General features: G+C 41.6%; 1 protein-coding gene across 2 annotated transcripts in view; it reads left to right on the forward strand.

Moving 5' to 3' along the window:
- The first annotated feature begins 312 nt into the window (after positions 1 to 312).
- Positions 313 to 27,818, forward strand: part of LOC122543363 (ceramide synthase 6-like) — a 103,618-nt gene continuing 76,112 nt past the window's right edge. For both annotated transcript variants that reach the window (XM_043681999.1, XM_043682000.1), the window contains exon 1: positions 313 to 1,130. In XM_043681999.1, the coding sequence (XP_043537934.1) occupies positions 961 to 1,130 (170 nt within the window). In that variant the 5' untranslated portion in view covers positions 313 to 960. The remainder of the gene's footprint in view (positions 1,131 to 27,818) is intronic.

Here is a 27,818-nt window from a genome sequence, read left to right on the forward strand (position 1 = left end):
CTGTACATCTCCAAGACTCTATAAAAATAGTTCTATTTCAGATGGATGGTAGAAGAGAACATTGGAGAAACGCAGTATGGCAAACCAAATCAAAGGCTGCAAGTAGGTCATGGATGATGTGAAGAAATAACTTATCATGGTCATAGTAACAAGAGTACCAACTTATAACGTTAAGTAGGGTCACTTCAGTGCTATGTCAGGCCACATTGGTGAAATCCAAACACAGTTGCAGTAAAGAGAGGTACAGATTTGGGAGGAGACAACACCTTCAAGAATTTGGAAAAGGAGATAATACTTTGAATTAGTTAATTTTCTGTTGACTGTAGTGCATTGTGGAAGTTCATTTGCAAGACTTTATAGACATAAATGCTTCACGAATTGTCAAGGGTGTGCTATTTAATTTGGTTCGTTGTTTTGTCTCCCAATTTGGAAGATTACGGAGCCTGGCACAGAGTAAGAAACAATCCTGTCACATTTTTCTGAAATTTTGCAGCTGCCTGTTTAACTGAATCCTTACGTAACTCGACTAGCATAACTTTACAGTCCAGATACCTGCTGTTCAACACATTGTACAAGCAGCTTGTGAGGTTAAAAGAACGTTAAGTTGGTGGTTTCTTCTGACGAGTTATTGGGGATGTGCAGACTTGAGTAATGTATTCAACAAGGTCACAATTGCGAGGGCAGCAATGAAAAACACTGTCTAGAACTGATATTTGAAATGTTACCGGAATTATTAAAGGTACTTCAATAATACCTTATTCGAATATATAGTATAGAGAGGCAGTTTGCTTCAATTCCAGCGCTACTAAGCACTTTTCGGTTTGGATGACGCTAAAGATAAAAGGGCGGGGCCCCTGTCGGTGACGTCAGATTCTGGTTATTAGGCAGTTCGACACCGCCCCGCCTGAGAGAAACGGAGTGCGAGAAAGAAGAGGCTGAACTTGCTTAATCCACTCAAACATGGCCGGCTTCTCAGCCTGGTTCTGGAACGAAAGATTCTGGCTCCCTCACAACGTTACTTGGGCCGACTTGAAGAACACCGACGATGCCGAGTATCCGCAAGCTGGTGATTTGCTCTTCGCTTTCCCGCTTGCATTTGGCATCTTCCTCGTTCGTCTGGCGTTCGAGAGGTAAAAGAAGCGCTGGTGGTGGGGGGTGGGAAGAAGAGAAGAATGGGGGAAGGGAGTTGGCGCTGTGACTGACAGGGCCACTGTGGTCAATCGCGTGCTGCTGGAGTAGCCCTGAAGTCCCACCTTCTTTTTGGGGTGGGGGTCGTTGATTGGCTTGTTTGGTGTCCTCGGTTGTCTTCGTCCCCTCGCGCTGTCAATCACAAGAGCGGGTGGGGGTTTGTCAGTGAGGAGTGGGAGAACGCAGTGTGTAGACTGAATACTGTGATTTCTGAAGCAGGATTGCATCCAAGCTCTGCGGCTAAATGTGTTTCTGGTTAATACTTGTCCAACAGGGCAACCGTGCAGGCAATTGAAATCCAAAGTCAACTTTTAGTTTCGTGAGGAAATCATGAACACGGCTATTAGCATAGATAACATTTTACAGCAATTGAGATAACACCTGTGTATAAATAATTCATTTTCTTTTTGGTCGTTCGCTTTCTGGCTCCCAGAGCTTTCATTCAGACTGATCAATGACTGGTTCATGTAAGGGAATCGCCTAAAATGATGTGAGCTCTAATCTCTCTCGGGCTACTGTCCAGAACTCACTTCCATTATTGATAAGGAACCATTGACTTGCTGCCCTTCAGTACGGGATGTTGATGGGTCGTACACCAGTTTCTGTGCGTTTTTGCCTCCTCAGTAAGTGCCTGTACACTGAAGCTATGAGGATTATGGCAGATCTGTGGTACCTTTTGTTATCATCTGGTATCCACTTGCAACTAACATGCAGAATCTGATTACATTCCCTGCTAGGTATCGAATTTAATCTCCAACTGGCCTTGATTTTTCAGAGTGATAACGGAGAATGACATGCGGAGGTCTTTGGTTTCTGTTTGAGTGCCATGTCCCTGTGGACTCTATTTGAAAGTTGGAATGTTTCATACGTTCTCTGTTAAAGCTGCGTGTACTATATAACAGTAATTTCTTTGCTGTCTGGATATCATTTACTGACTAGCTCAAAGATGCATGTTAGTTTTTTTTTAAGCATCCATTGTGCCACCTGTTCCATTGGTGGCTCAATGGAAATAGGAGCTAATCTGACTGTTGTGGTACTGAGCCACACACACTGGAAGGCTGTAGGTTTGCCCCCTTGTTTGTGCAAGAGTAATCAGAGCATGTGGTGGGGACTGCAGCCAATTTTATTGTCCTGGGCTATGCAGGAAAGAAAAGGAATATAATCAACTCCATGTTACCCATCCTGATCGCTATTCAGCAAGCTCTGCCAAAAAAATGCATGGTTTGCCAAGCATAGGACTGGATTTACAATCTGCCCACAATTAAAGAACCAGTTGTTATTTCATATCTAGGATGGCAACTATGCTACTTTTTCTCAGCAGTTGTTGACTTCTTCAACAGTGAATGGTGAGGAATGAGGGGAGAAATAGAGAAGCATTTTTATATTTTGGACAGACCTGATTTGAGTGTTTATGTCTGACTGCATGATGGGTAGGAATTTGATCACACCATGTCCAATGTATAAGTTTTACAGGTCTATACATTGATTTCTACTTTTTATAGTAAGCATATTCCCACATATGATTCAGTCCAATTTGGTTACATATTTCTGTTGGTTTGAGCTAATTGTAATGCAGATTTGTGCATTGTACTCTGAGCTCTGATTTAGTGCACTCTAGGTTTAATGTAGGAGCTCCCATTTGGAGATGCTTGTATCTTATCTGACAAATGTTCAAATTCATATGTGGAGGAGGGGCAAGGAGGAAAATTCTACTAATCCTTGCCTGGACTGTCTGTCTTCATCAAAAAGCTCCACATGATAGAGAATAGCTATAAAGTTGCTAACCTTGCAAAATGTATCTTTATTTGGCAGAGTGACCACTGTGTAGAATGTGTATTCTGAGTGGGAGGCTTTAGAGAAGTAACACTGAGGATTGCTCAATCTAACAGACTTGGTTTCAAAACCTCGTGCATGACATTCCTGCCCTATCTTGGCAATTTCCTCCCCACTCCAGTTCCACAAGTATTTATTCACCCTGGGCTGAGGGCCATGATAATGCCAGTTGTGTTGGCAAACACGCTCTCTCTAACAGTGAGGACACGACGACCAAGTCAGATCTACTCATTCATGGAAGGTTCAAATTGGAAATTGGGCGATGGCTTATTGGATTAGAATGAAAGGGATTCCTACCTGAGTTTCTCAGTATTCCTTCCTAAACTAACTGTGGAGATAAGTTGTCTTGCCCCATCACTGAGATAAATGACAGCACAGACCGGAGTTTAAATCTTGTTTTCCTGGTCTGTATCATGCCAGGCTATCTGTTTACCAGACAAGTGTTCCTGGTTTTGAATCTTAGTAACTTGAGATGACTGGTTGTGTTGTAGTCAATAGTGGGTCAGGTAAGCTGTAAGAACCTCCTTTTGTAAAAAGATTGCAAGTGTAACAGCTTGATCTGCATTCGGAAATGAAATCTTGTGATTCACAGGAGAGGCTGATAAAACTTACTCTTTTCCAGGAACAAGTTTCTGGAAGTATTCCAGAAATAAAAAAAATCTTTTTTTTTCCAGCTTGTCCAAAGCCTGTAAAAGGTTTTTGTTTGTATTTTAGCATGTGAGTCCACCAGAAAGCATTCCTGAATCTTATCGGTCCCACTGCACTTGCTATCAGTCTGCTATCTCAGCCCCAGAGCATGGCCATGTTTAAGCTTTAGACCAGAAAATTTGTGATGACCTGTCAATGTGTGGAATTGCTTTGAGATCTGGATGGAGCAGTTCACTGTCCTCTGGTTTAAAATCAGTCAGAGCATTTGTGTGGTTTGTAACAGATTCTGAATTTGACACTTCACCCAGTACCCAAATTTCATTTCTCAAATTGCACTCTCCCTTGCTCACATGCTCAGATTGAAAGTGATTGGCAAAGTAGCAGTCTGTGCTTTCAATGTGTAGTTGAATGAGCAGAAATGAGAACATTCCTTTTTTAAAATCTGGATGGGGAAATGAGGCCAAGGATTAATTGTGCTCTGGAATAGTAATGTTGATATGTGGCTGGAATTCAAATGTAAGGGCATTGTCCCAAAAATGTTAATTTGCTCCTGCTCGCTCGCTTGCTTTCTCTCCAGATGCTGCCTGACCTGCTGACTTATTCCCAGAATTTTATTTTATTAGAGAAACAAATAATTGTCCCCGCCTCCTTCCTCCTCAATGATATGAGCTGTGTATGCATTATAAGCAAGATACTGTGTGTGCAATAAGAAATGTGCCATATTGACACGTAAAAGGAGAGAGTAACAATCCTATAGCTTTGTGATTATCGTGCATTAAGTGTTTTATAATGCCTGAAAGGGAGATAAAAGAATGTAGCATTCACATTTAAAATCCTTGAAATTTAACTGTCAGTACAGAAGGGCTGGGTTATCGCTTTCCTATCTTGAAAAACTGCAAGTACAGAGGTCAATCAGTCTCAAACACTGCTGTGTTGAACAAGTAAATATTTAGTGATTTTTACAGGCATCAAATGATAAGCCTATATGCTTTAAAGATACAGTTTTTAAGGCTTGGAGCCTTTTGAGCTGCACCCCCATAGTTGGGTGTAGTGTTGGGGCTTTTTGCTAACCTTCATCCTATATTCAGGGTGGGAATGTATATTGAGTTGGGGTAAATGCGTAGATAATGATTTGCAACTTCTTACGATTTTAGCCAGAAACATGTCTGGGTAGAGAAACAAATTTCCATTCTCCTGACATCATGTACAGAGTAGGCTTGATATTCATTATGTACATCCAGTATTTATAGATGCTTAGAATATCACTCATGAAAAGCTGCCATGATTTGGAGATGCCGGTGTTGGACTGGGGTGTACAAAGTTTTAAAAAAATCACAACACCAGGTTATAGTCCAACAGGTTTAATTGGAAGCACACTAGCTTTCGGAGTGTCGCTCCTTCATCAGGTGGTTGTCAACCACCTGATGAAGAAGCGACACTCCGAAAGCTAGTGCTTCCAATTAAACCTGTTGGACTATAACCTGGTGTTGTGATTTTTTAAAAAACTATGAAAAGCTGTGCAAGCCAAATGAGTTAGTGTGGACTCAATGACTATAGTGATTTAAATTCCATTTTTATAGCCTTCTCATCAATGATTTTGGATATTTTTAAAAATTGCATTCAGTTCACTGTGTATGGTTTAAAATGTTTAGCATTATAATTTGAATTTAATGTTAACCACCTGACATATACATCTTTGCTTGAACATATGGTAAGGTGCAATACATGCAAGTCAAAGTCCACAAATATTCTCTTCAGTTTTTAAATACACTTCCTAGCTTCATCAAACTTCTATGGTTTACCCATGCACGTTCCATGTTGCTTTCCTTGCTTCTCCACAGACTGACCATGTCTTTTTTAGATAATGCACCTTGGAAACCTGCTTCTGCCAAATGAAATGCTTCACTTTTTTTGGGTTTCAACTTTTCCTTCGATGACCTTTTTGATTTTGAATGATGTGGGCCCCAAACCAAAGAAAAACAGTTTGATGTGAATTATCAGCAGAATGAAAAGGTGGTGAGTGACACTGACCAGGGAGGGGATAAATGACTTAATGGAGCAACTAATTTTTAGACTTTTTTGGTGAGATGGGTATGAGGGATGCTTGAGGGCTAAGTGACTAGTGGGAGGTTGGCAGATGGAAGCAGAATGAATCTGTCCTTGATGACTTAGCGAGGATGGGGTATGATTGTATCATTTGATTTGCTGTGGAATATGGGGGATATTTTTGCTTTCTGGGATGTTTTAGGATTATAAATGCCAAAATGCAACATGCTGTGTTTATTTAATAAACACTTCCTGGAATATAATTGTTCCATGTATAATTGGAATATAATGAATGAAATCTTTTTTCAGTTGTTCTATTCAGGAAAAAAGTAGTTCAAACATTGTTCTAATTTTTATGTTTTAAAAATAATTACTTTTACTGCTTTGAACATGTTTTTTCCTGTGAGCTCTGTGCTTAGTAACTTGGCATTGATCCACATGTTTAGAAGAGGGGTGGGCATTGCAAGGCAGTATATATTTTGAATAGCATTGGCTGAAAGCAAGACTAAAACATTTCCAAGTGTGGAAAGTAATCTCCTTCCAATCGGAGTTTTCTCATCAGGTTGTTTTTATGCATAGTCAGAATTTTGAGATGTACTACCCTGGTGGCAATCCTTTGTGCTGGTGGAAAGGTTGCTTTGGACAATCCAGTTAACCTTGCTGGTACTGAAAGTATTATTCAGACATTTCATACAGGGTGTGTTTCACCTTTTTTTTTCCTTTTGAAGGGTTTTTGAGAGACCAACAAACGTTTTCAGGTTTATATTTTTAAACATCTCTCTGTATATAGAATCATATTCATAAGTCAATATTTTAAATTTCTTCTTCATCATCCCTGGACACGTACCTCAAAGTAAGCATACAGCTGCATCAGGTAGTGAAGGCAGAAAATGATATGTTGGCTTTCAGAGCAAGATATTTCCAGTACCAGAGCCAGGGATGTCTTCCAGCAATTGTACAGGGCATCGGTGAGACCACACCTGGAATATTGTGTGCAGTTTTGGTAGTCTCCTCCTAAGGGAGGGTGTTCTGACTATGGAGGGAATGCAACAAAAGTTCAGCAGGAATAGCAGGATTGATGTACAAAGAGAGATTGGATTGGTTCAGACTATATTCACTGGAGATTAAAAGGATGAGGGGGAATCTCCTAGAATTCTGTAAAATTCTAACTGGACACGATGGAGTAAATGCAGGAAGGATGTTCCTGATGCACATAATCAGGAGTAGGCCACTTAGCCCCTTGAGCCTGCTCTGCTATTCAGTGTGATCATGGTTGATCTGTTTGTAATCTTAATTCCACATTCCTGCTTCCCCAATAGCCTTTCAACACCTTGCTTAACAAGAATCTGTCCACCTCTGACTTAAACACGTTCAAGGATTCTGTTTCCATCGCCTTTGCAGGAAGAGAGTTCCAAGGACTCCCCATACAGAAATGATTTTGAGTCGCTCATTTAAAACAAAGAGGCAAAGTTTCTCAACAGCCACAGGAGTTTTAGTAAAAGTTAAATACTGTGGATGCTGGAAATCTGAAACCGATACAAAGAATGTTAGATAAATGCAGCAGGCTGGGCAGCATCTCTGGGAGAAACAGTCAACGTTTCAAGTCCAGTACGACACTTCTTGAAATCGCACTGAACGTGAAATGTTAATTGTTACGTTTGCTGCCAATGCTGCCAACCCTAATGATAGAATCTCCCATAACAAGAAACGTCCTCTCCACGTCCACTCTGCCTAGATCCCTCAGGTCTTCTATTTCAATCAAGTTGTTCTTTAATCTTCTAACGTCCAGTGGGTGCAAGCCCAGCCTATCTAACTATCCTTAATCAACAGTGTATCTGTTTCGGGGATTAGTCTAGTAAACCTTCTGTAAATGCGTTGGAAGCAGTTCACATCCTTCCTTAAATTGGGACAGCAATACTGTACACAGTACTACAGATGTCGAATGCCCAGTGCCCTGTATAACCTCCTACTTTTGTATTCTATTTTTATTGTAATAAATTAACATTCTCGGCTTTCGTGATTACTTGCTGTACCTGCGTAGTAATATTTTGCGATATGTGGCACTGTCACCCAGGTCTGTGCATCTAAGAGCTCTGCAATCACTCACTATCTAGATAAAATGCTTCCTTAGGGTGTAGGTTTGCTCACTGAGCTGTGGGTTTGATAGCCAGACGTTTCATTACCTGGCTAGATAACATCATCAGTGGCGACCTCCAAGTGAAGCGAAGCTGTTGTCTCCTGATTTCTACTGCTGTTAACAGGAGACAACAGCTTCGCTTCACTTGGAGGTCGCCACTGATGATGTTACCTAGCCAGGTAATGAAACGTTTGGATATCAAACCCACACCCTAAACCTCAACCTGAGCTACAAACCTTGCAAAATGCTTCCTTTTTATTCTTCCTTTCAAAAATGGATGTTTTCACATTTTTCACATTATACTTCGATTTACTACAACTTACTTTCCTGCCCATGTGTGTTGTCAGCATATTTGGCAACCATGTCTTCTGTTCCTTCATCAAGGTCATTTATATAAATGGTAAACAGTTAAGGTCTGAGCACTGGTCCTTGTGGTGCACACATATTACATCTTGCCAGTCTTCCTGTTAGCCAGTTAATCATCTATCTATGCCAATATGCTGCCCCTTACTCAATGAGCTTGTCTTTTCCTCAACCTTTTGATGTGGCACCTTATCAAATGCATTTTGGAAATCCAAATGCAGTACAGTCACCTGTTCCCTTTATCTACAGCATGTGTTACCTCCAAGAACTACAATAGATTGGACAATCCTGATTTCCATTTCACCATACCATGTTGACTCTGCCTGATTACTTTGAACTTATCAACGTGCCATTGGAACTACTTTAATAATAGTTTCCCTTTGGCAAATGTTAAGCTGAAAGGGCTTTAGTTTCAATTTTGGTCATCCTTTGTTGCTTATAATATTTTGTACAGTTATCTGACCATTTTATATGCTTGTTTTTAGAAAACGTTTGTTACAATCTTTAACATTTCTAGTTGAACATGATGCTCAGTCCATCACTAGTGTGGAGTTTAGAACCAGAGGTCATCGTCTAAGGATACGAGCTAGGGCATTTTAGGACTGAGGAAATGTTTTCTTTGCCCAGAGAGCGGTGAGCCTATGGAACGCTGTCATAGAAAGTGGTTGAGGTCAAAACAGTGAATGTTTTTCAAGGAGTTAGATGTAGACTTTAGGATTTAAAGGGATCAAAAGGTTTGGGAAGAAAGCAGGGACAGGATATTGAGTTGGATGATCAGACAAGCGGGCCCAAAGCTGGATAGCCCACTTTCTATTCTTTTTCTGTAACCTGTTTACCTTTGAGTGATAGTGGCCCTTGGAACTGACTCCAAGCTCCATGAAGCCTTTTTGTTGATTTACTGCATCTTGCCTAGAGTTTGTTTTAGAGGAAGCTCTTGGATCACCATCCACTGCAGTGATCAATCCTGGCTTACGCAAAATATAGCGGGGCATTCCATGAGTAACTCCAGGCAAACCTTATACAGTTGCTTACCATGAAAGCAACATGCTTGGTTAGTGCTAAATCTTTCAGAACAAAGGTTCTGCAGCTCTACCACATCCAGTAGCAAGTAACACTCATCCCACACAAATGCCAGGCAATGAGCACCTCTAATAAAAGACAAACTAACCACCACCCCCTGACATCTCATGATGTTACCATCACTGAATTCCCCCACTATAAACATCCTGGGAGTTACTATTGATTAGGAACTGAATTGGGCTAACCATATAATACAGTGACTACAGCAGCAGGTCAGAGAGTAACTCTCCTCCTGACTCCCCAAAGCCTGTCCACCATCTACAAGGCAAAGTCAGGAATAGGATAGAATATTCCCCACTTGTCTGGATGGGTGCAGCTCCAACAACACTCCAGAAGCTTGACACCACCCAAGACAAAGCAACCTGCAAAATTGGCATCGCATCCACAAGTGTCCACTCCCTCCACTGCTGACACTTTGTAGACAGTATACATTACTGCTATGAGATGCACTGTGAAAGTTCATGAAAGATCCTTAGACAGCACCTTCCAAACCCATCTAGAAGGACAAGGGCAGCAGATACATAGGAACACCACCACCACCTGCATGTTCCTGTCCAAGGCACACTCTGTCCTGACTTGGAAATATATTACCATTTCTTCGGTGTCGCTGGGTCAAAATCCTGGAATTCCCTCCCTAATGGCATTGTGGGTCAACCTACACCAAATGGAATGCAGCGGTTCAAGAAGGCAGCGCACCACCACCACCTTGAGGGCAACAAGTGATAGGCAATAAATGCTGCTCAGCCAGTGATGTCCATGTCTCACCAGTGAATAAAAATAATGAATGCTTTTTAAGATTGTAACCAATTAATTTACCCTTCCTCATGCAGTTTTTATTGTGCCATGGTATTTGGAATTTACTGGCTAACCTAGCATTTACTGCCCTGGAGAAGGTGGTGAGTCACTGCCTTGAATTGCTGAAGTATGTGTGGTGTAGGAATACCCACAGTGCTGTAAAGGAGTTCCAGCATTTTAACCCAGTAATCGTGAAGGAATGGCAATGTTTCCAAATCAGTGGTATGTGGTTCAGAGGGAAACTTGCAAGTGTTTGCTGCCTTTTTTTTTCCTCAAGAGGTTGAGAATTTGGAAGGTGCTGTTGAAGAATCCTTGGTGAGTTGCTGCAGAGCATCTTGAAGACAGTACACACTGCTTCTGTGATGGAGGGAATCTTTGGGGAGTTGGGAGATGAGCTATTTCCTGCAGAACCTCCAGCCTCTGAACTGTCCTTGTAGCCACAGCATTTGTATCAGGTCCAGTTCAGTTTCTGGTCACTGGTAACAGGGCAGGAACTTGGTGACAGTAATCTTAGTGTCAAGAGGCGATGGTTACATTCTCTCGGTGCAAGATGATCATTGGGTAACCTCCGTGTTACTTGCTATATATCAGCCCAGCTCTGGATATCGTCCAGGTCATGATGCATTTGAACTTCATTGTCTGAGGTGTTGAACATAGCGCAAGCATCAGTGAGCATCCTATTTCTGACCTTGAAAGAGGGAAGGTAACTGAAGCAGCAGAACATGGTTGGATCAAGGACACTACCCTGAGGAACTGTGGCTCTTGTGGCCTCTGGATCAGGAGCACAGGTTCAAGTTCCAACTGCTCCAGAGGCATGTAATAATATCTCTGAGCAGGTTGGTTAGAAAACAAGTAACTAGTTTAGGCATGCCTTCTCTAGAGCAGAAGGTCTGGGTTCAAGTCCCACCTATTTGAGTGTGTAATAATGCCCTAGAGCTAAGATAACTGACCTCCAACGATCACCACCATCTTCCTTTGCTGACTGGAATCCTATCCAGAAGATTTTTTTTCTGCCTGCTTTCCATCGATTCCAGTTTTGCCAGGGCTCCTTGATGCCTCACATTGGTCAAATGCAGCCTTGATGTCAAGGGTTGTCACTCTCTCCTCCCCTCTGGAATTCAGTTCTTTTGTCCATGTTTGAACCAAGGCTGGAATGAGGTCAGGAGCTGAGTAGCCCTGGCAGAACCCAAACTAAATGTCAAACTTTTCCAAATGGAATAAAACATTGCATAAATATTTTGTACCATAGCTGAAGTATGTGCTGTTGTGGCTTGTTTACCTGAAAAGCTTTGTTTTTAATCTGAAAGGTTTATCGTTACATGTTCAAAAGATAATTATGTGCAGCTGTTTTATGATTTCAGGTGGAAAATTTTAATGCACAGTACAAGAGAAGGGTTTTATTTGTTGTTTGTAGACTGGACCTGGGATTCCTCTTGCATGTCTAAGTAGCTGCTTTTAAACCAGAAGGGGGATTGAGTAAAACGCAGTGTTTTAAATAGTCACCTGGATGAGAGTTTTTAGTATGGACATTGCAAAAGATGAATTGTCCATGATGGTTTGACCATATTCAAGGAGGTTTCAGTGTGTGACATTCTGCATTATATCAAAGTGAAAACGCCATTTCTTAAGCTGTGATTCTTCCAGTCGTTGGGAATCTTGTTTGCATTTAGCCAGAAGCTATTGTTTTAGTAGCCTCCTGGGATACTGACATCTGCTTTCTGTCTGTCCCGACCTGCTGGTTGTTTGGTTTTGCCCTTGTTCACTATGGATATCGTATTCCATGCACAGCTGACGCGTGTGTATGAGATTTCAGAAACTTAGTTCTTACCTGTGTTAAGTTGCCTCTAGGCAGGTGGGACTTGAACCCAAGTTGCCCAGAATTAGGGGCACTACCACTGCATCATAAATCTTTAAATATTGTTACTAGGGGCTGATGCATTCCAGCTCCTGTGGAAAATAGTCCTTTTTTTTTTTTACACCCCTCCTGGAGTAGAAACAACTAGAATATTTAAGTGAATGTAACCAGAGGAGTGCCTTACTAGAAGCTTTGAGTTCACTTTGACATTTTGACAGCTAGAAGTTGCCAGTGAGCCACATGGTTTTTTAGCTCATCTCTGTTGCAATTCTTTCTGATTTGTTCTGGCTTCCTCCTTTCTCCAAACTGTTACCACCTATGTGTTGCTTATGCAACCCCGTTCAGTTTGCTTTGAGGGTTTGGAATTCCAGAGCTTGTTGCCAAGATGGTATTGGTGGGGTGAAGGAAATGCTAGGTACACAAGGCCAGAATTGGATGAATGCTGTTCAGTGAAGGAATGTAAGAATGTAGGTTCTGGATTGGCTGAGAGACATGAGGAGTGGTGTGGCTTATTACAAGGGGATTCAAGTTTTCAATAGTGCAGGAAGGTACAGAAGGAAGCAATTTGGCCCATGTCTGTACTGGTTCCTGAAAGAGCTACCCAGCTAGTGCCACTCTCCAGCCCTTTCTCCAAAGCCCCCTAATGTCATCACTTCCAACTCAACATCCAGCTCTTGTTTGAAACCTATGGAATCCACCTCCAACACTTTTTTTTTCCCCCGAGGCAGTACATTTCCGACTCCTAACAAGAGTAAAGAAATTTCTCCTCCTCTCACTCATTCTCTTCCTGACTATCTTGAAATTTTGATCCCTAGTTACTGACACTCCAACTAGTGGAGGCAGAATATCCTCCTTTACCCTGTCAAAATTATTCATAATATTGAACACCTCAATAATGTCACCTCTTAATCTTTTCTGCTCCATGGAGAATAAGCCCAATTTGTTTAATCTTTCCTTGTATCTAAAATCCCTCATTCCTGGTATTATTCTAACGAATCTTCTTTGAACTCTTTCTCCAGGGCTTGAACATCCTTCTGTAAGTAAGGTGCCCAGAACTGAACACAATACTCCAAATGTGGTCTGACCAATGATTTGCAGAAGTGTAGCATCGCTTCCTTGTTTTTATACTCCTCCATGTCTCAATTTATACACCAAAGGATCCTATAAGCTGCCTTAACAACTGTTTTAACGTGCCTGGTCACACTCATGAACCCGGAGGTCCCACTGCTCCAGTACTTCTGTTAGGTAGCTAATTTTTAAAAATACATTCATTCATTCATTCACAGGGTGTGAGTGTCACTGGCTAGGCCAGTAGGTAAGGTTCTAGGGAGTGTTGCTGAATAAAGAGACCTTGGGGTGCAGGTTCATAGCTCCTTGAAAATGGAGTCGCAGGTAGATGGGATAGTGAAGAAGGTGTTTGGTATGCTTTCCTTTATTGGTCAGAGTATTGAGTACAGGAGTTGGGAGGTCATGTTGCAGCTGTACAGGACATTGCTTAGGCCACTTTTGGAATATTGCATGCAATTCTGGTCTCCTTCCTATCGGAAAGATGTTGTGAAACTTGAAAGGGTTCAGAAAAGATTTACAAGGATGTTGCCAGGGTTGGAGGATCTGAGCTACAGGGAGAGGCTGAACAGGCTGGGGCTGTTTTCCCTGGAGCATCGGAGGCTGAGGCGTGGCCTTACAGAGGTTTACAAAATCGTGAGGGGCATGGAGAGGATAAATAGACGAAGTCTTTTCCCTGGGATCGGGGAGTCCAGAACTAGAGGGCATAGATTTGGGGTGAGAGGGGAAAGATTTAAAAGAGACCTACAGGGCAACTTTTTCACGCAGAGGGTGGTACGTGTATGGAATGAGCTGCCAGAGGATGTAGTGGAGGCTGGTACAATTGCAACATTTGATGGGTATATGAATAGGAAGGGTTTGGAGGGATATGGGCCAGGTGCTGGCAGGTGGGACTAGATTGGGTTGGGATATCTGGTCAGCATGGACTGGTTGGACCAAAGGGTCTGTTTCCATGCTGTACATCTCTGACTCTGACTCTAATTGCCCAGAGCAGTTAAGAGTCAATTTGCTGATGACCCAAAGGTACGTAGGAAAGTGACTTGTGATGGATTAAAGTGTATTTCTGTTACAGAAACTGGTCCTGCAATTCAACACATTTTAAGCTGGTGTTTGTGCAATTCTTGCAGTCCCTTCCTGCCATCAACATTATCCTTCAGAAAAGGGTTAGGGAGGCAGTACCCAGATGGGGCTCGTGGGGAGAAAGCTGATAGGAGGGAATCATCAAAAATGTTACCAACAATTAACTACACCTGATTGGCAGTGGCAACCCTTGAAGACTGAATCCTACATGATCCAGCAAGGGGTGATGGGTAGGTCTTTTGAAGGAAAAGTGACATCAGCAGCTGCAGAAACAAAGTTATTCAGCAACATTGAAGCAGAATCAACCAGGATGGGCACTATTGGGAACTAGCTCAGTTGGGTGAAGAATTCCTTGGAGGAGACCGACTAGAGTGGAATAGAGGTTAAGTAGGGAATAGACTTTGTTGAAAATAGCAGCCATAGTCAAGTCCAAAATAGTTTGTTAGGGATGAGATTGGATCTTTCCCTAGAGTCCAACAGCAATAAAGTGAGCCTGGTCTGGCCAATTACCACCCCATCAGTTATACACTCTACCTCTTTCACTTTCACTGATAAAAATGATCAATCACAATGCTATTGAGCAGCACTTGCTCAGCAATACCCTGCTCATTAACTCTGTTTGAATTCAGCTCTGACCCCTCAGTTCCTGATCTTGTTACAGCCTTGGTCCAAACATGGACAAAATAGTTGCAGTCCAAGTGAAGTGAGAGTGACTGCCCTTGATATCAGGTTGCATTTGATAGTGTGGCATCAAGGCGCAATAGTTGAGTGTAGTGCTGAGGGTTTACTCCTGAAGAAGGGCTTAGACTCAAAACGTCGATTCTCTTCTCTTCCTTGGATGCTGCCTGACCTCCTGTGCTTTTCCAGCACCACACTCTTGACTCTGATTTCCAGCATCCGCAGTACTTCCTTTCTCCCATCAAGGAGCAGTACCAAAGCTGAAAACAATGGGATGCATTTGAGTGGGAAAATTCCTCCTGCTATTTGGAGTCATACCTGGGACAAAAGCTGATTGTGATTTGTTGGAGGTTTATCATCCTGGGGCTGAGATATCTCTGCACGAATTTCTTGGGTTAGTGTTCTCGGCCTAGCCACCTTCAGCATCATCAATGACCTTCCCTCCGTTATAAGGTCAGAAGTGGGAACGATTGCTGATGATTGCACAACATTCAGCACCATTCGTGACTCCTCAGATACTGAAATAGTCTATTCTAAATGTGGCAACACCTGGATAATATCCAGACTGGGGGCTAACAAATAGCAAGTAACAAAAAATAAGAATTGCTGGAAAAATTCAGGTCTGACTGCATCTGTGGAGATAAATCCAAGTTAATGTTTTTGGTCTAGTGACCCTCCTTCAGAATGCCACTAACATTCACTTCATGTTGGTGCTAGGCAATGAGCATCTCTAACAAGAGAATTCAACCTTGATGTTTGGCATAACTGACTAAATACCCCCAAGATCAACACCCTGGGGGTCATCACTGACCAGCAACTCAACTGGACAAGCCATGCAGATACTGTGGCTGGCCGAGGAAGCCAGAGGCTAGAGATCCTGCAGTGAGAAGCTCTCCTCCTGACTCCCGATAGTCTGTCCACCACTTGCAAGGCACAAGTCGGGAGTGTGATGGAATACGCTCCATTTTTCTGGTTAGCTCAGTTCCGACAACACTCGAAGAAACCCCATTTGAAGACAAAGGAATCCACTTGACACCACATCCACAAATGTCCATTCCCTCTTTCACTAACTGAGTGAGTAGCAGCAGTGTGTACTATCTACAAGATGCACTGCCAAAATTCAACAAAGATTCTTAGGTGGCACCTTCCAAACCCACACCATCCTGAGTTGGAAATGTATCACTGTTCTTTCAGTGTTGGTGGGTTCAACTCCTGAAACTCCCTCTCTGACAGCATTGTGGGTCTACTGAAAGCACATGACTTGCAGGTTTTAAGGAGGAAACTTGCTGCCACCACCACCTTGACGCTGACTGTGGATGGACAACATGTTTTGTACTGCAGAGCAGGAGCAGTCCTAAAGCTCTAGGGTACACACCAGTTGATGGGAACCAACACTAGATTGTAACTAGTTACATTAAAACTGAATAGAATAGAGTAGCAGAGTCACAACAACCAATTTTAACAGTGGTATTCCGAGAGGACAGGAAACCAAATGTGAGTAGAATTAAAACAGGAGCAATACTGGAAGAATACTGAGCATTTTGTTTTCTCTTAAATGTTTTGGCTTAAAGTTGCCCTTTGGTGAGCTGATTTATATATGTTGAATGGATTATAGTGCATTTGTGATCTGTGCTTGGTTAAATAGTACAAACCTGAAAATGTGTTGCTGGAACAGCGCAGCAGGTCAGGCAGCATCCAGGGAACAGGAGAATCGACGTTTCGGGCATAAGCCCTTCTTCAGGGGAAAAAAAAACAAACACCTGTTAAATTTTAACCATTTTTTTTTTTAAATTAAAAAATGGTCTTAAACTAGGAAAAGATGCAAAGATAACAGCTCAAAACAGCTTATGCCCGAAACGTCGATTCTCCTGTTCCCTGGATGCTGCCCAACCTGCTGCGCTGTTCCAGCAACACGTTTTCTGCTCTGATCTCCAGCATCTGCAGACTTCACTTTCTCCCCAAATAGTACAAACAACAATTGAAAGTGAATTTCAGAAACTTTTATTTGTTAATGATGTTTCTCACCACCGTTCCTTTCTTTGCCTGATACATAACTTTTTTCATTGCTTTCCTGAAAGCACATTTCCATGTGTTTTAAAGGCAGGTGTTTGCTTTGGTTTACTGCAATTTCATTTGAACCTGTGGCTGCAGTTGCTCTTCTACTCAACTGATATTGGTGAGGCTCTCTGGAGTAATCTACAGTATATGGCTTTAGGTAGTGTCATTATGGCTGGAGGGAAGTATGAAAGATTTGCTGCCTCTTTCTCCTCTTCCAGTAGCAAGAGGTCCCTGCTCAGCCTCTGAACTAGAGCCGAAAAATAATTTGACTGCTCAAACTAGGAAAAGATGCAAAGATAACAGCTCTAAATAGGAACACCTTTTAGTTTAAAAAACTGGTCTTAAAATTTAACAGGTGTTCTTATTTTGAGCTGTTATCTTTGCATCTTTTCCTAGTTTAAGACCATTTTTTAATTTTAAAAAATGGTTTTAAAATTTAACAGGTGTTTCTGTTTTTTTAAAAAAAAACTCCCACAGCATTGTCTCAAAAGGCAGCAGTGGAGTACTCCCTGGTGACCAAGCTAATATTTGTCTCGACCAGTATAGTTAAGAAAACTGATTGCTTGAATGTTATCTCATTTGCCATTTTTGTAATCTTACTGTGGATAAATTTGGCCACTGTTTTCTTCATTACAGTAGTGACTACACTTAACCTCAGGGCATCCAAAAACACTTTATGAAAGGTGCATACAAATATTTGTTGAGTTGGAACCATTTTTTTTGGGTGACGGAACACTGCTTGAAGATTTTTTTTTAAAAGAAATCCAACCTGTTTGGTCATGTTCTAACACACCCCTCTTGTGGCCATCCCATCCTGAAGTGGAACTTAACCCCAGACCTCCTGTTCCAGCGATCAGGATGCTACCACTGTGCTGCAAGACCTTATCTACACTGTTTGAACTTGTTTCTTGAAATTGTACTAAAATGATTTGTTTACACTTCAATTATTGACTTTTACATTTGTTCTTGGTTAGAATATTTCTGCTGTCTTTTATGCAATTGGCTCAGTTTGCTGAAAGAGGGTACCTCTGTGTACCACATTTTAGAATTTTTTTTTTCTTCTTTTGCTCAAGTATTTTAGTGTTGTAACTTGTTACAAGTTGATAGCTGCATGTTACTGAACACAGCCTTAAACTAGTGAGATTTAAGAACGGGGAAGAAAATGAAGGGATTTAGAAAGAACAAATGGATTACAAAGGAGGAGGGGCAAGAGACAGAACGAATTATGTGTAAGAATCAGAAGCTACAATTTATTGCTCTTTTCTTTTTGAGGGGAGGATGAGTAACATTGCAGGAATGTAGACCATTGACAGTGCCTTTGCATCGTTTGAGTATTAGCTCAACTTTGCATGTTATGTTTGTTTTGCATTTTTAAACCAAATTAGTAATTTCTTGAAGGTTTACAGCTTGCTGTGATTTTTCATCAGGCTGATAGTGGGAATTGTCTGGCAATTTGATCATCTTGTGGATTATCTGTTGCACAGCAATGATGAGCACGTTTTTAAACTTGTCGTTTTACTTTCTAGCAAATTCTGGACTGTTGCCTCCTAATCATTTTGTGGTGATGAGATGTGTACAGTAGTGGAAACAATTCCACCATTTTTGCACTGCAGGTTGGAACAAAATCGGCACTTTTATTGAGCTTTTGCCAAGTGTGCTCTGGAACAGATGATGTGCTGCTCCCCTCTTTTGAATAGGTTTGGGAAGGGGGCGGAAGGTAGGGGTGGATGGAAGTGGCTGATTAAGCCTGGGTGTTTTGTTGGAACAGGGCTTCCCACACCCCAAACACTGAGCTACCATCAGCGTGTTTCTCACTCTTGCTTTCTTCTCCATTTGTTCTTGCATGCTTTCTCTCTTGCCTTCTGTTGCGTGCTCACACTCTCTTACATTTGTGCCCTCTTTATTTTTCTCTTTCTAGTTTTTGTTCTCGCTCACGCGCTCTCTCTCTCTCACACCTATTCTGTCTTTCTCTCATGCACTCTTTCATACACATGAATTGTCCCACTTTTCCTATAGCCATTGCGAAAGTTAGATTTTTATAAAAGTACACACACTTCCCCAATTTACCTGTATTGCAAGAACCAGATTTTTATACTTAACTTCCTGTTTATTATAAACTAAACTAAATAGATTCTTGCTATGGATAAACAATAAAGAATTGTTGCCAGTTAATTCTCCTACTGCTTAAAACATACATATACCCACGCCATATGTTGGAGGGAAAGACTGGGATGTAATTTAGTGGCAACTGTTTTCCAGGGTTCACAGAGATGGTCCTTTTTTGAATTTTTCAGGATGCAGTGCTCCTTGATATGCCATCTCTGGATACTTTTGCTTGCTTGCAAAAGGTACAGGGTGGTTGGTTCACAGTTCTAATGTTTATGGCTTACTGATTTTTAAGAGCCACAGCATACCACAATGCTGAGGGAAAAGTAAACTGAATTTCTTCAGGCTTACTTGGGCTTTAATATAGAGCAATAACAACTCCCTTTTGAGAGGTCTGGTTTCTGCCCCAAGCATTCACACTTAAAGCTGTTCAGCTACCTGGAGACCAATCACATGGTTGCTGGCAGGCAGAAACCTTTGTCATTGTTCTGTAACTAGTGACTAGTTATCAGTCAAGCTACTTATTGCTGGCATAATCTGTGTGTACTCCCTCGTTTTAGCTCATCTGCAGTAAAGGTACTGGCACTGAGGTAGGAAAACTGACTGACTGCTCTGCAAGTAGTTTCCTTTTGGGCCTTGATCTTCCACAACCGAATTTCCATACAATTTTTTTTTTCTCTGATTTTTGTGGGGCAGAGGGGTAGAATTGTAATTTTGTAATTGTTTCACAGAATGATAGATGCAAAAGGGGCAGTGAGCTTGTCTGGGATATACAAAAAAAGCAAAGCTGCCAATTCCCATCATCAGGGTCATCGGTTTGCAGTGACCAAGTCAGATTCAGAGTTCCAGGGCTTGTATGTTTTAGGAAACTAAGTTTTGGCTGTTTGCTTTGTCTCTCCCTTATTCAACCTGAGCAAGTTTAGCTTTGATTGTAAAACAGAGTCACAAGTGAGCTAGGAAATGGTTTGTAAGAATAGAAGAACTGGCCAAGTTCATGAAAAAAGACTTTGCGCTCACTGCATGGATTCATTTCGGCCAGGATCTGGGAAAATTTATAAGCTGACTTTCATCCCAGTCGAAGATGAATTGAAGTCAGTCCTTGGGTCAAAAGGCCAGTCTGCTAATGCACTGTGCTACAGTTTTGTGTGCCAAAACAAATTCTGTGCCATTTCAAAAATATGCATAAACATTGGATTATTAAGTTCAAAACATAAAAGAAGACACTAAAAGCTAGTTTCTATCCAACTGTCAAAGGTCAACAAACTTCCCTTTTTCAGATCACTTCACAATAAATAAAATTCAGTGTAATCTTGAAACCACAAAACGAGGATAGGGGAAGAGTCTATCTGATATTACTACTTTTCTCCACCCCCTCTCCTATCCACACTCTCTCTCTCCTGCGATCCTTAATGTTTTACTGTCCATTATTCTGTTCTCCTGCAACCCCACAGAAAAAATAAAGCCTGTAGGCCCAGTGTTCAGCAAATTAATTATGGTAGCATGGAACAGTAACTTGACGTTTACTTCCCAATTCTAACTCTTAAAGCACAGGATGGGAAGAGGGTTGCACAAGAAACAGCTTGCACAGAGAGCAGCTTTTGAGGGTTTAAGAATGAGTTGTATTCCTTCATGGAGTATAATCCATAAATCAAACAAATCCGTGCTAAATAAAAACTACAATCACAAAAGATTTCCATTCTTGTCTCTTGTGTTTTTCACCCCCTATTTAAATTAATTGAGCTGCCTCACAAGACCTGCTCAAACAGCAAACGTCTGCCATTACTTGGTCAACCAAGTGCTTATTGTGAGAAAACATCTGTCTCTTGCAGCTAGTACAACAACAGTAAAGCCAAACCCCCTATGTAGTTCCCAATCAGCTCCAAGAGCTACAGAGTGAAGCCACATGATGGCAACTTGGATTAGGATAGCATCCTTAACGTGATGGGATATGACAAAATCTAGCACGGTGAGGTAAAGACTATATCCCCCTCCTTTGAAAAGCTACCTTTGCTTACCTGGTTTAATAAAGAGGCTGCAAGCCATAGGGAGGGAGTTGCAGAGATTGTAACCTAGGCATCTGAAGGTTCAGCTACCAATAGTGGAGTGATTTTCATATTTAGAGATAAGAGGTTGGAATAGAGCGATCTCAGAAGGTTGTGTGGTTGGGAGGACATTAGAGTGATTTGAAAACAGCTGAATTTTATCAGTAAGCTCTTCCCTTTTTTTTTTAAAGAAAGGAGTGGTTTAAACAGGGCATTTTTCTCTCTTCAAGCCTTCCTAACCAAAGCAGACACCTCTCTCTATTTATCCAGACAACACTACATCTTGTGAAACTTTTGGCACGGTGGCTCAGTGATTAGCCCTGCTGCTTCACAGCACCAGGGACCCGGGTTCGATTCCAGCCTCTGTCTGGATTTTGCATATTCTCCGTCTGTCTGTCTGTCTGGGTTTCCTCCCACAATCCAAAGATGCACAGGTTAGGTGGATTGGCCATGCTAAATTGCCCATAATGTTCAGGGATGTTTAGGCTATGTGCATTAGTCAGGGGGAAAATGTAAAGTAATAGTGTAGAGGAATGGGTCTGGGTGGGATACTCTTTGGAGGCTCACTGTGGACTTGTTGGGCCAAATGGCCTGTTTCCATACTGTAGGGATTCTATGATTCTTTTTTATGGTTTGAGGCTCTGGCCTTTCAGTGCTGTGACTTGAGCTCAGTCAGTGCTTGGGTGCTTCTAGAAGGATTTAAGTCCGTGTCAACTCGGCCCCAAACAGGATCTATAAAATTCAAGAAGCAATCACAAAGATGGTTGGTGTGGGGAACATGTAGCAGTCTGGGGCTAGGAGCAGTGACTTTGCTTTAGTGCAAATTTATTCATGATTAAGCCTATAGTATCTCCAAAAAAGGATTTTCTAAAGATGGTGCTACTGTGTTTTTGGGAAAAAAATATGTTCAGCTGGTTGTTCCTAAGTGCACACTATAATTACAGGAAAAATAATAGAAGAACAAAATAACTTTCTTTTCTGCCCCCAGAGGGAGCTTTTAACTGTGTGGCTTAACATGTGCCTGATGAACTCTAATAAACAGAAAACGCTGACCAATTTTCTCTACTTAACAAGCAACTATTTATTCATTATAAATCCAAATAATCAACTTTTTAATGCTTTTGTTTCTAACTTAAGGCCCTGCATATGTCCAGACAGACAAAATAAAATACATGGATGTTATGGGTGGCGGGGAAAAGAAAATTAGGGCCACATAGTTCAATAGCATTAGTCTACAGGATTCACCTGAGATGTTGCTTTTGCTTCTTCCAAGATCACAACAAAAAAAACTACTTCAATAACTAGACCTATCAACCAGATTTCTTAATAAACAAAATTGATTCAGTAAGTATTTATTATCAATAAAGGTGTAATAACCCAGCCTTGGGCGACTGTCTGTGTGGAGGTTGTGCATTCTCCTCGTGTCTGCGTGGGTATCCTCCGGGTGCTCCGGTTCCTCCCACAGTCGAAAGATGTGAAGGTCAGGTGAATTGGCCTTGTTAAATTGCCCCATAGTGTAAGGTGCTTTAGTCAGAGGGAAATGGGTCTGGATGGGTTACTCTTCGGAGGGTCGGTGTGGATTTGTTAGGCCGAAGGGCCTGTTTCCACACTGTAGGGAATCTAATCTAAAGAAAAATTGATTAATGTAAATATAAAGGTATAAATGATTACCACTATAAATATCCCCAAAGTGCGCACATTCATCAAGAAAAGCGGAGTTAAAAGATTTCTCTGTCAAGACTAGCTTTTTGAGGGGGGGGGGTGGAAACTTTGCCTTCTATGCGAACCTATTCGCCAAAAGGATTAAGTGTGGAATGTTTAGGAGTCTGTTGCTTTGATGTTCTGGCATTTGTGGTCGAGTCACCAATCACGCACAATTGTCTTGAGGTTGTGCAGACCTAGCTTGCACAGGAAATACAACTTTGAGTTCAGTTTCTGTTCAAAGGATCAAAAAGGTTTCACCCTGAAATCCACAAGGTTTTTTTTTTCCCCTTTTTTAGAAATGGGAGAGATAGCTGAGCAGCTTATTCATAGCATGGTTTTTCTCCAACTTTGTTTTGTTTTTTAGCAGGTTTCCCTACAATCGAACGAGATAAAACCAGAACCTCTGCAACTCTTGTCATTGTTCCAAAATCGACCCCAACAAGGGCTTACAGCAAAGCACACAGTTATCACCAGTTATGATTTTTAGGAAGCCTTGCTGTGAGAAGTATTTTGTTTGAAAGTAAGCGATTCTAAACACAAATCATCTTCGTATAAGCACCAGGTAAATATCTACAGTAAAACCGGGTATTTCCATTTAATTTGCTATTGTAATGAATCGGGCAGCCTGGTTGCAAAAACCTTTGCTTGCTCTGTAGAGCACTTTTGTTGTAAAAGTGACTCTATATTCTGGTCAAATTGTATGCGGCAGTGTTGTTTTTATAATTCACCCTGAATTTCAATCTCATTTTGATTATCTTTGAGCTGTTCGATGTACAAGTAGAGTGGATGATAGCATGTCACCTAATTAGCTATTTATATGTATTTTTCCTCATTCAAAATCCCTAATAGATGTGAGCTTTACTCTTGTACTGTTCCTGCAGTTTAGCTCCTGATTATAATGCAGCAACGTTTTAGTATCTGCATTTCCATCCTTTTTTGATGGGTAAAACTCCCTTTAATGTGCTTCTTTCAAATGCTCAGATGTCTGTGGTTTGCCATGTGTGATTGTTCATCTGTTGAATGACCTTCTGCTTGGCCTGAAGAGCACTGTTGCCATGGTGAAAGGGGTTTCAAGAGGTTTTCTGTGTTTAAATACATAGGGGTGTGGATGATTTTTGAATTATAAGCCTTTTATCAATCTGGTTCAGTTGGCCCTTTTTTTTATTTTTCAATAAAAATATCTTCCTACTTTCAGAATTGATTACATTCCCCCAAATGGCTCAGTCACTGCACTTTCTAGTTAGGCTAAGGAAACTCTGGTATGATCCCCGTCAATGCTGTATTAGTCGATCGCCTCCTTTTGCATGGTATTTGCAGTGCGTCCATTGGCTCTTCAGTGGCAGTTCTCAATTGGAGTTCAGTCTCCTGGCTCCAAGAAATGAGCTTGCTTGAAACTCAAATAAGGCAGTTGTTTCTCTGTGAATTCTGAACAATTTGCCATGATATCCTGGGTTTTGAATCTGTTTATAATTAGACTATTGTCAGTCACTAGTATCTCTCCATAAAATCTTAGCATGTTAAGTAATGATACCAAAATGGAGGAGAGCAAAGATGAGATAGCTAAAGCTTCAATGAGAGGAATTGCATGTGAGTATCTTTCCCAAATATGTGTTGGTGGGAGTCATCTTCAAGTATGGTATAGAGGTGTTACTGACCTTGTAAAATGATCTTTTATCCAACAAAACAGTTGTTTTTTTTTGTTGTTGGACTAATTGGGATGCAATCATCCACTCTTAGTTGGTGCCTTCAGTAAAATACCCTTTTTGTGTGCGTTTTTAGCAATCTGGATCTCTGGTGATGAGCCACTTTTAATGATGCAAGAAATTTGCTGGGGCATCATAGTCTGTGTACAGACAGCAGAATCTCAGCTCTTTATTGCAGTTCGAAAAGATTTACCTTTTTTTTAATAAATGGAGATTGAAAGGCCTGATAAGTGTACTTTTCTTGAAATGCTTCATGGAAGGAACTGAAAGTTCTCTGTTATTGTACAATATGTGTAGCAAGTTACTCTTGAGCTTCTGATTGCCGACTGGGTTTATAAACATGATTATAGGAGAAAGTGAGGACTGCAGATGCTGGAGATCAGAGTCGAGAGTGTAGTGCTGGAAAAGCACAGCAGGTCAGGCAGCATCTGAGGAGCAGGAAAATCAACTTTTCGGGCCTCATTCCTGATGAAGGGCTTTTGCCTGAAATGTCAATTTTCCTGCTCCTCTTATAAACAAGATGTCCCTTTTCAACTGGAATAAGGTTGTATCCTTGAAGGAGTTTAATATTTCAATGGGTGAGTTAATGAGGTCCCAGTGCAAAAATTACCTAAAATGAAGATAATACAAATTAAAGGTTACTTTTTTTAACCAAGAATTCTTTTTGACAGGATGTTTTGGCTTTTGGTTATAAAATGGCATGTTGTATTTGTATATTTCCTTTTCATTTACTAGTAGGGTGGGAGTGTTGCTGGCCGGGCTAGCATTTATTGCCCTATCCATAGTTGCACTTGAAGGTGGTGGTGAGCTGCCGCCTTGAACTGCTGCAGTCTGTGTGTTGTAGGTAGACTGTCAAACTGGGGAGAGAACTCTAGGATTTTAACCCAGTGACACTGAAGGAATGGTAATATATTTCCAAGTCAGGGTTGTGAGTGACTTGGGGGCAATTTGCAGGTGGTTCCCATGTATCTCCTGTCCTTGTCTTTCAAATGGAACAGGCTGTGGGTTTGAAAGGTCTATCTAAGAATTTTTGCAGTACAGCACTGCTGCTATTGAACACTGTTGGTGGTGGGCTGCCAATTAAGCTTGACACCATCATCCCGGATAAAACAGCCTGCTGAAGTGTTGTTGGAGCTGCATTCATCCAGTGGGGATGTATTCCAAGTGGGGAGTATTCCATCACACTCCTGACATGTGCCTTTGGTGGACAGGCTTTGGTGAATCAGGAACTGAGTTACTTGCTGCAATATTCCCAGCTTCTGACTTGCTCTTGTCGCCACTGTATTTATATGCCAAGTCCAGTTCAGTTCCTGGTCAATAGTGTTTGTGTGGCACATATATTACTTACTTTCATAAAGTCCTAAAGGACAGAAACAGACCCTTCAGTCCAACCAGTGCATGCCGATTGTAATTCCAAACTAAATTAGTCTCACCAAATTCCAAACTAAACTGCCTGCTTCTGGCCCATATCCCTTCAAACCTTTCTTATTCAGGTACTTCTTTAAGTGTCTTTTAAACATTGTAACTATGCCCACATCAACCACCGTTCTCAGGAGGTTCAATACACAAAAGAACCACTGGTTTAAAAAAAAAAATCGCATCATCTTTTTTAAATCTCCTTTTTGTTCAAGTCGCATCTAATGTTCCTATCTATCCTTGATCTTCTGCTCCTAGTGGTGCGTGTACAAGAAAAAGTGAAAATAAGTTTCTTCCCCCCCCCCCCCCCCCCCCCCCCTTTTGCGTTTGTCTGTTTACAAAACACAAACCACCTCAATGCAGAATTCTTACTCGCTCATACACTTTCTGACTTTGCTGGTCCAATATGAATATTAACATGTTGTCTGTGTCAAACTTCAATACATTTTTTTTTCAAAATACCAATCAGCACAGCTCTGGAAAATGTACCATTGCAAGACTGTGTTTTAAAGTACAGTGTTGTTCTCTGAAATATTAAGTGAGGGGTGCAGAGATTGGGAGAAGCAGGGCCCTAGATTGATTTAATGTTATTTGAATTGTTTTTTCTTCTTAAGAGTAATCCACTTTACTTTTAAAGGTGAAAGTCAGAGAAGGAAAGTTCAAGGTTGTGGTCTATTCTTCCTGCTCAATGGGAAGTCAGGCACAGTTCCAGTGCCAGAATGTATCCTGGAACTGTTTTCAGCAGCAACTCCTGGAAGCCTGGGTTTCTGAGCTGGAGCGGCAGCTGGGGACTCTGTGTACGTGCTGTCTGCTACTTGCAGCTTTGTGGATGCTCTGCAGAGGTGGTCACGCTGCATGGGCAGAAAGGGAATGGGTAATCACCCTGCACAGTAAAAGGACTAGGCAGGCTATGCAAGAGTCTCCTGTGACTACTCCCCTTGTAAAACACACCTACCACATTGGATACTGTTGAGGGGAATGGCCTTTCAGGCGAGTCGCAACAGCCAAATTTGTTGCACCACAGTTGACTCTGCTGAATGGGAAAGCAGGAATGCAAGGAAAAGCTAAAGTAATAAGGGGTTCAATTGCAATAGGAATCGATAGATATTTCTGTGGCCTCAAACCAGATTTCAGGATGGTATGTTGCCTCCTAGGTGCTAGGGTCAAGTTTGTCTCGGGGGCTACAGGACCTTCTGGATGGGAGGGTGAACAGGCAGTGGTCATGTTACACATTGATACCAGCAACGTAGGACCTCCATTCCTTTTTCTTTTAAATCTAAGAGCAGAATATAGGGACTTAGGAAGTGGGGTTTTAAAAAATAGGACCTCCAAAGGTAGTGATCTCACTGGTTGCTACCAGTGCCACATGCTAGTCAGAGTAGAAGTAGCTGGATATATCAGTTCAATCAGTGGCTGGAGAGATGGTGAAGGGGGAGGGTTTCAGTTTCCTCAGATCTTGGGACTGGATCTGGGGGGGATGGCCCAGTACAGATTGGATAGGATCCACCTGGACAGGACCAGGACTGATGTCCTAGGAAGGAAATGCCAGTGTTTGTTGGGGAGGGTTTAAACTGAAATGGCAGGGGGATTGGAAACTATACAAGGAGATAGAAGAGAAGGAAACAGGACAAAAACAAAAGACTGAATGGGAAATAAGAAAGTGATTAGGCTAAGAATTAAAAGGCAAGGATATCTGGGCCACATGTGGCAAAATGAGAATGGGACTAAATGTTTGAAAAGACCAGACTTTAAGGCCTTGTGTCTTAATGTGCAGAACATTCAATAGACAATAGGTGCAGGAGTAGGCCATTCAGCCCTTCGAGCCTGCACCGCCATCCAATATAATCATGGCTGATCATTCCTAATCAGTATCCTGTTCCTGCCTTATCTCCATAACCCTTGATTCCACTATCTTTGAGAGCTCTATCCAACTCCTTCTTAAATGAATCCAGAGAGTGGGCCTCCACTGCCCTCTGGGGCAGAGCATTCCACACAGCCACCACTCACTGGGTGAAGAAGTT

The sequence above is a fragment of the Chiloscyllium plagiosum genome, chromosome 43 (genome assembly GCF_004010195.1).
Source record: "Chiloscyllium plagiosum isolate BGI_BamShark_2017 chromosome 43, ASM401019v2, whole genome shotgun sequence".
Classification (NCBI taxonomy): Eukaryota; Metazoa; Chordata; class Chondrichthyes; order Orectolobiformes; family Hemiscylliidae; genus Chiloscyllium; species Chiloscyllium plagiosum.